General features: G+C 47.5%; 1 protein-coding gene across 1 annotated transcript in view; it reads left to right on the top strand.

Annotated features, from left to right (window-relative positions):
* The first annotated feature begins 231 nt into the window (after positions 1 to 231).
* Positions 232 to 12,334, top strand: part of LOC1277779 (G1/S-specific cyclin-E) — a 15,621-nt gene continuing 3,518 nt past the window's right edge. The window contains exons 1-3 of the mRNA XM_061654272.1: positions 232 to 2,127; positions 4,693 to 4,801; positions 11,408 to 12,083. Of these exons, the coding sequence (XP_061510256.1) occupies positions 2,108 to 2,127; positions 4,693 to 4,801; positions 11,408 to 12,083 (805 nt within the window). The 5' untranslated portion in view covers positions 232 to 2,107. The remainder of the gene's footprint in view (positions 2,128 to 4,692; positions 4,802 to 11,407; positions 12,084 to 12,334) is intronic.

Below are 12,334 nucleotides of genomic sequence, written 5' to 3'. Positions count from 1 at the left end.
AGTAACGTTTCACGAGCAGCGTTTCAACCGCACCCTGAACGTGCGCATGCGTGCACGTCAACGAAGCACCCGCCGAAACGGAGCCACCGATGACAGCTGGCTTGTGTTGTTGTTTTGATCCCTCTCTCTCTCTCGCGCGCGCGCTCTCTGCCCCCATACCAGTCACTCCCTCTCGCTTGGACTGCCGCAAACGGGCCGGCAGTCGGCTGCATCGGGCCGCAGACCACCAAGCTGCTGATCGGTCATGGCGCCCAACGCCGCAGTTTGTGCGCTCATTTCACTCGCTACCTTCGCGCCAGAAACGTCTCCTTCCTTTTCATCCTGAATCCTGTCGGCAAACGGACCATCGCTGTCGGAATTCGGCGAACACAACGGAACGGATTCCCGCAATTGTATGGAAGTGGTGGAAGTTGGTCTGCGCCAACATATTAAAAGCTGCGCCAAACACAGTGCTCTCTGCAATTGGCCCCCGAAAACAAAAGGATATGCGCGCTGAATGCGGTAAACATTCCCGTACCGTGGTTTGAGCTCATTAGGCCGCTGCATTAGGAAAGGCGCCTCGATCACCACAGTCAAAAGTGGCAAAGCGGTGAAATACGTGGAACTGGTGTCGGAAGTGGCTCGAGCCGGTGCCGTTGCTCCGTGTGCATTGTTTTTTTTTTTCTTGAGGGGGGACAATAGGTCAGTGCCAAACAAAAGAAAAGTAGGCGGAATTTGTTCACACTCAAAAGTGAACCGTTACAAACACACACAGTGCGAATAGTGTGGTCAGATTGAACTTGATGAAAAGCGATTGTGTTTTTTTTCTCGTAATTTAGCAAGTGCCGGTAGGGGCATTTGCCACTGACCGGTGTTGTTCTAGCGGTCCAACGATTTCCCGGTGGTGTCCCAACCGGGTTGGTGGCGCCTTTTGGCGCTCGTTTTTTTTTCCTCCCCGCAAAGTGTTACACCGCACTTCTTTCCCTTCCCTTTCGTGCCCGTTGTTTCGCCTTTACAAGCTATATTGTGTCACTGTGACAGCAGCAGCAGCTCGCTCAGAGGTGCCAAGGGGTTTTCGGAAGATGCAAAGCCGACATTGAAGTTGAAAAGTGCGCGAAAACGGACCTGCCACCAGCATTTGCTGACGTACCGAACACGAACACGAACACGAAGAACGCGCACAAAAGCGAGACGGCGAGAGAGAGCGAGTGAACACAGCGCGCACAACAGACAGGCAAACACACACACGGCCTAGAGCGCTAAGCGGGGTAAGCAGCACAAGCGCACAGCGACAAGCAACCGAACCAGCAGTTCGATAGTGTGTGCAATAAGGCGGAAGAAGAGGAGAACACGCAAAAGTAAGTCCTGAAGACTTGCGGTCTTTTGTGCCGGCTCGAAGACACACTCCCGCTTATTATTAACCGCACCGTCCGAAGAGTAGCAGCACACACTCGCGCGGGGGAAAAAGCACCTCTATTCTGCCAATATATACTACCACCGTGGGTGTGTTGTTCAGCAGAAGGAGGGACATCTTCATATTCCCTTGTGCACTGCACTTCTCGTTTGGTCGGTTTTGGAGCGGAGTTACCACATCAGCAGCAGGCAGCGGTAGCGATAGCAGCGCGCAACATCGAAGGAGGCGGCGGCCCCGAGAGTAGAACGTTTCCGGTGGTGTGTGGCCCCCAAGGAGAGCGGTGTGCGATTGCGGACCTTTAAACGGCAATCCGCGCGCCTCCCCTCATCACCCGCCTCTCCCGCAACGTGTGCAACGTGGCCATCGTGTGCGTGTGTGTGTGTGTGGGCAAGATTCACAGAGATAAGGGCAAAGTTCCGCCGAATGTCGCTCAAGCTAAAAAGTGTTACAGTGGCGCAGTAGCCAATTTCCAAGTGGTTCTAGTATGGGAATCCTTTGATTCCAACACCAGTGTGCATATATATGTGTGTGTGGCCTATGTATGTGTAAGCGTGCGTGTGGTGGAATTTTCCTGTCACGAGCTTATTGGGAGGCAGAATACCACCATCGTCGTTCGTCACTTCTCATCGCGGACCGTCTCCAGTTCAGCAGCAACGGAGCGCCAGCACTCGCCATAGGAGCTAAAAGAAGGAGTGTTGCTGTGTTCAGCTTAGGATGGATTATACCAGTAATGGGTAGGTTCTACAAATTGACCTTTTTTTTTGTAAAAAAGCTGATAATTTTAATTTTTATATGAATTTCCCCATTTTTCGCAATCTTGCCGTACAGTCAGCACCTTTTTCGCACTCCAACCTCAATCCTCCCCTTTCCCCCACTTGCCTCTTCATATGCAATATCACAGCCTGCTTCTTCGTTACCGCTTTACAGCCCATGAAATGGATGCGATGGGGGGGCCACTTGAGGCGAATTGCTACTTCAATACAATGTACCCTCTTGCTGTGTTTCATATTATTCTTTTGCCTCCCACGTCTTCTGTGTCTGTGGCTTCTTCCTTTCGCAACTCTTTTGCTTCTAGCTTTTTGACGTATCATTTAAAGGGGCGGGGAGGCTGACACACACCTCGTGCACGATCTGTCCATTACATTACATTCAGTGATAGTAAGACTATCTATCGCTCGTGTCTGTGTGTGTGTGTGTCTCTTATTACCGGCGCAAGCACGCGGATTACCGAGGAAAAATAGAATATTCCCGCTATTCGAAGGGTGAAAAAATTTTCCGAAGCTTTTTCTTTCTCTTTTTTCTTTTGTGCTGTTTGCGGGGCTCATGTTCTGCCGCGCGCGCACCTGTGTGTATTGGTGTCTATTGGTATGTGGGACGACGAACATGTCACACACTTCTTCTAACTCACGTGCTCTTTTGGTGGGGTTTTTTTAAAAATGCTGCTCTCGCGCTGAGCGTGTTCTCCTCTGTCGCTTGCCAAGCGCGCTCTCGCTCCTACGACCGATCGGTGAACCATTTAAAGACCGGACCGCGGCAACCTGGCATGTACATTGCGGGCCATTTAAACCCCCCTTCCCTCTGCGCAACGCGCTGTTTGCCCCCCCCCCCTCACGCTCCACAATCATTCTCTCTCTCTCACGGTAGGGGAGATTCTCTTTTTATATGGAAGATTTTCGCCCGATGTGTGTCCATTTAAATCGTGCTGTGCGCTCTCTCGCTCGCTCGCACGTTCGCTCGCTCGTTCATTGCTTCGGCCGCCTGTCATTGCTCCCCGACCGCGAGAGCCGAGTTGCGCCTTTTTCTTCTGTGTGTAATAATAATAAAAAATAAAATTTGCGAAAAGCTGTCTGCGCTGCCGCGCTGCGTGTATGAGTGCGACAGAGCTCGCGATTTCTGCGTTCTCGTTTTAGCGCGTGTGCTGCGCTTTTTTAAAAGGGGCGTTTAAAAGGTGTGCGTGCGTGCGCTCGCAAGAGAGAAAGAGCGGATCAACGCCCAAAAATTCTGGCGGGTAAAAATACAGTTTTTTTTTTTTGGGGGATACCAGTTAAATCATTTTAGCCGCCAGTGCACCGACTCTTCGGGTGACGGCTCGCGTTTGGAGGAAAAATGGGCATGAAGAACTTTTCGCGCCGGATTTCACGGGCCGGCACACCCATACACGTCAAAACGCGCCGGAGCTTACACTGCCGGTGCTGATGGCACTTCCGCTGCTGCTGCTTGCCTGCTGCGTGGAAGAAGAATATTGTGCGCGTGAGTAGCGCTGTGTGTGTGCGTGTGTGTATTGTGGCGCGCAGATACGGTGCAAAGCGCGCGCGTTTCGTCTAGTGTCAAAATAATATCGTGGGGGCGCCTCTTATTTTTCGAATGTGTCAAACCCCGGGGACCGCTGTCGCTCGATAAGTTTTGGGTTGATTTTTAGCCTAATTGTCACTAATTGTTGTTTTTATGCCTGCGCTTCATTAGCTTTTCTACTGGAAACGAAAAAACAGGTTCGGGGAAGCTATCACGGCACGGGAGTTGGCGAGCCCGGTCTGAACGAAGCAGCGCAGCGTAGGTGAAGTTTTACCAGTTCGAAACTCCATACCGTCGCGAAGGGGGGTGGGGCGCCGCTATACGCTGATCTCATGGCGGTGGAGGCGCATGGTGCGTTTCAGACCTATAAAATGGTGAAACGGTGGTTTTGTGCGCGCCGCAATCGCAAAATGTCACCACGTTTCCATTTGTGGCATCTTGACTCATTGTGTAGGATGTTGGGTGTGGTCTTGTTATATGATGGTTGGGATTTTCTTCCTTTTTTCTTGATTTTGCTAGTTTTCAAGATTATTTCATACATAATAACATAATATAATATATATATTTTTTCGCATATAATAAAAATAATATTCAATAGAATAACAGTAACACTTTCATATACTAACTCATTTTAATAACGTCAATTAAGTGATTTTCTTACATTGAAATCAATATTTTCGATTTATTTTAAATTATTAAAGCATAAGAGTTTGTTAAACTATTTTAAGAACGCCTTTAAAAATTATTTAAATCAATTTAAAATCTTCCTTAAATGATTTTATTACATTTAAATCAATATTTTCGATTTATTTTAAATTATTAAAGCATAAGAGCTTGTTCAGCTGTTTGAAGAACGCCTTTTAAAATCATTTTAATCAACTTAATATCTTCCTTTCAATTTTATACATAGCTTTAGTATCTTTTTTTTATTAAACTTACAACTTATTTATTTCAATAATATCTTCAGCGTATTAACGATTCTGCTTTTTTCTCTCTCTCTATTTTAGATCAATGTACGCATGCAGACTACCCACGACAGAAGCAGCAACTAGGACAGAACAACCACAGCGCAAAAGCCGTAAACGCAAAAACACATCGGATTTGGACAAACATGGCGTACGTATACACATCCAAACGGCAAGCAAGAAATTTGAATCCTACTGGGAAGAAGATGGAAGACTGTTGCTTTTTGTTCTTCTTGCCCAATGCGCGGATTTTGTAACGGACAAAAAGTTTAAAAGGACGAGGACTCTCGTAATGTCGGTTACGCATACGTCCTTCCTCATCCCTGGAATTCCTTGCAAACCGTTTGTGGCAAACGCAAGATGTAAAGAACAAGAAGAAGAAGAAGCAAGGAAGGGAATGAAACAATTCTAAAATGCAACAACCAGGGAAAGGTCGGTTATTTAATACCAGTTTCCTTCCATTGCTTGCCTCTGCTTCATGTGCAAACCGTTTGCCGACCCGATTATTATTGACCCAAAGCTATTGCCCCTCGACGTATTCGAGAAGGAAGAAGAAGAAAAACGTACGAACTAGGAAACACAGCGCACCACAGGACGATCGTGTGAATTGGTTTTTAAAAGTCCCAAGTCGAAGTTTCAAACACGAACCCTCGGGGAAGAGCGCACAATGCAGCGTGCTGTTTGCGTCCCTTTCGCACTTAACCTCTGTTTGCCAGGCAATGGGCGAATGTTTGCTGTTAATGGAAGAGGGCAGAAGGGGAGGAAGCACAGGCAGTAAGAAAATGTAGGGAATGGTGGCAAGCAGAAGAAGCTATATACCCTTCGAGAGAAAGGACCGTTTTTATGTACTCTCTCAAGCAAAGCCAAGAATGAAAACTCATGATTGATGTTTATCTGAAATTTTCCTAGAATCGATCAAGGGGGAAAAGGTAAGAAATGGATCGTTCATTTCAAACATTTCTTCCTATCGACAGGGAGCGAAACTAGGGATGATTGGTTGATTGTTCCATTGTCTTGCGGTATGAGAAAACAAATCTGGTAAAGGGACCATGTAATTTTCTCCATTAATTTTGAGCACCGATTGTGTCGGTTCCATTGAATTGGAACTGAAATATGAAAACAGCATTTGTTTTTCTCTGCGGCATTCAATCAACGTTCCTTTTTTAGTAACAAAAAGCGCAATGATTTGTCTGCAATTTGCATTGCGTTTTGGTTGCTTTTTGATGGCAATAATTTGACCCCTATTGCACAACAATACTGTTACGACACAACGAGCCATTGGTGCAACTCGTGTGCCGATAAATGTGTCTCACCCCTTTTGCTCGATTGATTGGTTATCAGCGAAAGCGCGCGCGATGCTTGCTTCAAGTCCATTTTTACGATACGGATAGAGACACATTTCTTGGGGAATTTAACACCTGCCATTAGCGATAGTGTTTAGCATTGAATGAGGGAGATCAAAAGGCATTAAAGTATTCTAAATATATGAGGGGTTAATGCAGAAAATAATATTTGCACTTTCCAGGTGCATGTTTTCAAAAGCAATCCTCTCTCCCCTGCCCAATAAGCCAATTGAGTGTAGCAATTGATGTCAATTTTAGTTTACGAACGATTGCGCATGATTGATCACTCGAAAATACGGGGGAAAACATGGACGCGCCACATGTTTATATGCGTGCCACACCCGCACACTTTCTGCTCGGTTTCTGTACATTGCTTAAATTTGTCCCTAAGATAGTGAAGAAAGTTAAAACAATTATCGCTCACAAACAATCTCGGAAACGGATTCGTTCCAACTCTAAATTAACCATCTCTCTGTTGGGTGTGCACTATATTAGGGGTTAAATAGAGCATGTTTTTACGTTATAATACAGCTTCCGCCAGCATTACTTTCGCTTTTTCTGCACCTAAATCCCATTCATTCATTAAAACGAACCTTCCCAAAGGCCTAGCTAGCTAGTGACAGTTTAAAGTACGGAAGGACGGTGCAGGAGATTCTGTGACACTGCCGTTGGCCACTTATCCTCTGTCTCCTCTTTGCAGTGTTTGTACACACGTCCTTCAACCTCTACCAACCATAAGAAGTCGTTCGTTTGTGCATGCTCTGTTCCGCGGCATGCTGTAGACCTTGCCTTCCTTGCGTCAGGTTGTCCATGTGTTGTCTGCCTTCGAGCGACAAACTAGTTTTCCCTGTTGGAATCTCTACACTTCTCCCGGTGGATTTGTGTTTGCCCATCGATGACACTGTTCGCTGCAAATGGAGACGAGAACGTCTAAGAATGTCTAGTTCTCTGATCGCTTTTAAGGTTGCTCGCTGTTTGCCATTCCCATCAACATGAACGTACATGGCTTCTTCGTGTTCGCTGCTCTCGTATTGTATTTTCCTTTTTTAGTGTGCTCCCGACTCCGACCCATCTCCGTAGTACCGGGCAGCGGTCTGTGATTATCATCTTTCCCTGTTCTGTTCCCTTCTGCCCCCTGCTTTGTTTATTCCCCCTATCTTTTCCGCCCTTCTTCCTCTGCCGTTCCGTTCCATTCCCCCAACGAGCTGGAGAGGAGAAATGACAGTGCTGGTGTGGCATATGGGTGACGTGTTGTGTTGTGTGTTCGAAAAAGTGGGTAAAAGAAGAGAACGCGCAAACCGGCGGCCAGAATGCAACGCGGCGGCGGCGCGCGCTGACAATCCGAGGGTCGATTTTGTGCTGACTTGCTGGGCTACGGCTGTTGCGCTGTCTGTGTTTGTGTGGCTGTGTGTATGCGTCAATGTTTTGATAGCGCGGGAAAATCAGCTGTCAGCGCTCGGAGGCGGCTGAGAGCGGCTGAGCGCAGAGAGCGATTGAACGAGCGCGCGCGAGAGAGAAAGCGAGTGAGAACGAACGTGTAAAGCTGAACGTTGGTGTTGTATTGTTGCGCTTATTCTTCACCGCCGCTGTTCGTGTGGCGAAAATGGCTTGCTGCGGCTTGAGCTGATCGCGCGGGTAAAATGCGCGCAATGCTGATTTGTTTTGGCGCCAACGAGCACACATACAAACGCAGCGCAATTGTCAGATGCTGAAAACCTCGCCCCAGCAAATGGCAGAATGGAAATTCACACGTAACCCAACCCAACTAACCGATCCGAATGCACCGAACACTGAGAGCTGATAACAAACATGATAAAATAATAATGATTTCAGCTTCTAAAAGGTCAGCTGGGGAGTGTTTTAAGCGATAAATATCTTTCAAAAAAATAGGAATATTCCCTATTTTTTACCATAATGCACCATATTAGCTTACATTTTTATGGACAACAACTCAACAAGCCTCTAATTATAAATTAACTATCCAGCGTAATAGAAAATAGTACAAAAGAACAAGCTCCCTCCTCTAGTAGTGGTGACGATCGTGTTTTAGGTGTCATTGACACTTTGACGGTCTCTGTCTCTCCGTCCCTTCCAAAAGAACTTCGCCTCGTGGCACGCAGTCAAATTCTTGATTTCTTAGTTCCTGTCGTAACCGGATGTGTATAGAAATGATGTATTTTTTTCTTGAATTGTAGATTCATTTACCCCATTTTTTAATGTATCGGTCTGTTGATCACACCACTCAGTAGGATCCACTACCTACCAGCAGGATAGCATTCTTTGTTGTTGTTCATATTCTGGGGTTAATTATTTGTATGATATACTTTCCAGTCGGCAGCGCGTAGATCCTGTCCTGCGCAAGCCTTTTGACTCCCATTACTTCCGCATGACACGAGTGCTGGCGTAAACACGGTGACGTGTGGACATAGCGGGGGAGTTGTCACAAGCCAAATCTACCCAATGTCACGTTCTAGCAAACACAGCAGCGCTTGTTGTGTGTCCACCACAAGGTTACATTTGAAAGCTCTAGATCGTCTACATCGATCCTCTAGACGCAATAATAGTCCACGTGATATGATGGGTGCCACACAATCGGTCCCAATGTCTGAAGGTTGTGTGTTGCACTCCTGGTGTGTATGACGCACGCACACTGCACCTTCTCAAACGTCAACTTCTCCCCTTGAATTTAAATGTTACGTAAAAAGGGGTCGTCATTTGCTACTTCACAGAGGGGCATGGCTTTTTTTTGACGCCCAATGGGGTTTTAATTCTCCTTTTGACCCGGTGTTATTCCTTTTTTTTCATTTTTTTTCGACATTCATGACGCGTGTGTGTTATGTTGGCGCGATCGCGAGCGAGCGCGCGCACGCCCGCGATCATTCACATTCACGCTCGATCGAATGCCGCCCAAAGAAGAAAAGCAGAAGGAATAAAATCCTGTTTTTTAAAGAGCCCCGGTCGCTGCTCTGCAGGCTTCGTGTGTGCCGTGTGTCTCTGCGGGAGAAGGAATGGCGAAAGAATTTATTCAGCATAAGCACATATGGCAGCAGGTGAGCAGCAGTAGGAGGAAGACGGACACACGGAGAAGTACGCACTTCGCGCACTAGAAACACTGTTTTCATCTTTTAATTCTTCCCGTTTCGCGCTTTCTGCAATCTTTCCGCGATTGTTCGACGCTTCAAACCCATTGCGTACGGTGTTTTATACACAAAAAATGAGCATGTAAGACCGAAGAAGATAGACGAAACGTGATAAGCAAAAGAGGGAATAGAACTCTTGGCTGGGGAGTCGAGTTCCCGCGGGCTTTTGGCGCGCGCGCGCGCGCTGATCTTGCGCTGGGAGGAAGTGATTTGGCGTATAATGATCGTAACATTCTTTCCTCTCGATCTTCTTTACTCGTACCTTTCCACTGTGGGAGCCCTTTGCTCCCAGGTGTGTGTTAGGTTGATCGTTAGGTTTTCCTTTGCATTGGGATCATTTTGTGGGCCCGGTGGAAGATTCGCTGGAAGACCAACAAAACAGTGTAAAGCAAGGGCGCCAAAATAGGCTTCTCTCCAAGTAGGAGCTCTGATTGCGCCAAAATGCTATTTGGAAATCTGCGCTGATGAATATGTAGCTGGCAGGGTGATCTTCACGATCATGATCCGGTTCGAAGGACCAATTTGTAAACTTCTCTAGAAAAGCATACAATCCCTTGGCCATTTTCGTCAAGTTGAATGAAAACAAGAAGCGCCAACGTAAAGATGCATTTCTCGATTACGCTATTTACAAATTTCTCTTTTTCCCTCTTTCATCTCCCATATATATATTTTTTATAATCTTTGCCTGCGTCTTGCAGCAGCAGTCCATCTTCGGCGACATTACAGCGAGTACAAACACGGGCCCAGGGCCACTGTTAAAAGGACAAATAAGTGCAACAACGGCTAAGGGGAAGAGAAAAAGAACGTACAAGATAAGGAAGGGATAGAGAGAGAGATTGCAGAAGACCACATAGTGCGTGTGTACTGCGACCCACAAAGATGAAACGCGCAGCGAAGCGAAATATGCGACACCACCGGAAACATTAGCAGCACACATACCCACACACACACACACACACATACACCGAAGCCTTCTGCATGCCTTTCATGGACGGGGACGGCAAGAAAAGTCGTCCACCAAAAGGGAGAGCTAAAGGATAGAACGAAGAAGCAAGAGGCAAAAGGGATACGGGTTTACATGAGTGTGTGTGTGCATGTGTGCGTTAGCTATACCAATTGCCGAGTGCCGATGGTGGTGAAGCTATCCTATTTCCCGCCTAAAATAGTTCTGCTGGCGTGTGGCGCATATGTTCGCGCCAACAAACCCGAACGAAATGCAGCATTACATACACGCAGCGCGCGCGTCAAGCGAATGTGCATCGGACCGCGTAACGGACACAGGCGTTATTTCTGCTTTTTTTCTCCTGCTGTAATGTGCCGTGCAAAGGGAGCGATGTGTATCGGAATATGGGGTCCCCCCTACTTTAGTTAAGGTCCTTACGGCGATACGTGTCTGTGCACGTACGGTTGGAAGTGAACGTTCCGTGTGTCGTCAACCAGCTGATGACTGGTTGTTCAATGCAGCAAGCGGGAAGGGTCACATATGCTAATAAAGCGATGGAATGAAATGAACTAGGGACGACACAGAAGGGATCTTTCTTGGATAATGTTGTACCAGAAATGACTTACCGAGCATGAGTTATTGGAGACACATTGCTGCATTTTCTCCCTGCAGTGTTAAAGGTACGAGCACTTCGAGCCGATCGCCGAGGAACACATCTTTTCCCCCTATAACCACTGAATTAAGAACAAGTAAAGAAGGGCGACGTTACGTTACGCTTCCTTACTTTCATTCGCATGCAACATCTGCCGCGCCTATTAAAATCCTTTTAAATTGTAAATGAAGCATATACACATATCGATGCATGGTTCGTTCGTCCTTTTTGTAGGCTCCTCGATCGAGAAGAGCTCGAGAAAGGATAACAACAAGGGAAGGGGCGCCTTCAAGGATGCAAGTCGATGTGCAAAGCGAGAAGGATTATAAAAACGGTCAAAAAATGCCGTTAGTAATGATACGGACGCGTTTACCTTTTCTTGTTTCCTTGTTTGTTCCTCCTCGCCTTCCAATGAGAGAATGTACAAAGGATTAAAATGCCTCTTTTCGTGCCAGGTCCTTTTTCCCCCATTGCTGCTGCCGTGATGGGAATCAAAACAAGCAATTGATTGTTTATGACTTTCGCTTACTCGTCGGGACTGTTTTATTATATTTTGGTATACAATTCTTCCTGGAAGGATTGTGACCCATTGATCAGCTCGTTATATGGAGCTGCTAAATGATTCTCACCCATTTTATTAATGATGTGTATTATCTTTGCTCTTTGCTCGATCCGGCAGGACTCACAGCATTTGCAGCCATCCTCCAAAGTGCGTCGAAATGATCGTCCGCGGGCATCCACATCGACGGCAGCAGTCGCTTCAACGTCCAGCAGCACTGCTGCCACCACCAATCTACCACACAGCTACGCGTCAACCACTACTACCGCCGCTGCAGCAGCGACGGCGGCGGCCCCCGGTCTCTCGATGCCGTCTATTTCGAGTTCGTCCTCGCTGGGCAGCAACAGCAAAACCACCGCCTTCAGCAGCGATTACACCTCCGACACGCAGGGCTCGTCCGAGTTCCCGATCGCGAGCGATTTCGAAAGCTACCCGCTCGACAGCCCGGCCACCTTTGGCTCGAACGTGCTGAGCCCGCCGTGCGATCTGCTGCGCGAGGAAGCGGTCGGACTGTCGGAATGGTTGGCGAAGGGCGACACGACACCGCTCGACGGTGCGGAGCATCTGTACGAGGTGTGCTTTCACAAGGCAGCAAAACCAGCGGCGGCGGCGGCCGCAACCAGTGGTTTCGGTGTCGTGCCTGCGTCCTGCTATCTGACGCCCTCCCACAAGCAGCGTGTTTGTCCGCTGCCAAGCCTCTCCTGGACGGACACGCACGAGATGTGGGATCTGATGTGCCGAAAGGACGATTTGGCATGGCTAGCCCGTGAGCCGAACATGTTCGACGATCATCCAGGTAAGCAGGCGGCTCTGTGTGTGTGTGGGAAAATCTCACCTTTTGTGTGTGCGGGCTTCGCGCGGCGGCTACCTGTGTCCTTGTGCCCCTTTTTTTGTTTGAAAGCGATCTTTTTGAAATTCACCCTCAAAACATGGCACAAAAATCAAGCAAAGTGCATGGGAAAATACCTGCCAAAGCTGCTGCTTAGTTGAGGTGCATGCATTCGCACACTGAGGCGATCATTCATCGCACGTCCTTTGGAGGCTCTT

Source organism: Anopheles gambiae, chromosome 3 (genome assembly GCF_943734735.2).
Source record: "Anopheles gambiae chromosome 3, idAnoGambNW_F1_1, whole genome shotgun sequence".
Lineage (NCBI taxonomy): Eukaryota > Metazoa > Arthropoda > Insecta > Diptera > Culicidae > Anopheles > Anopheles gambiae.
The sequence above is the reverse complement of the archived record's forward strand: the minus strand, read 5'-3'. Positions and strand labels throughout refer to the sequence as shown.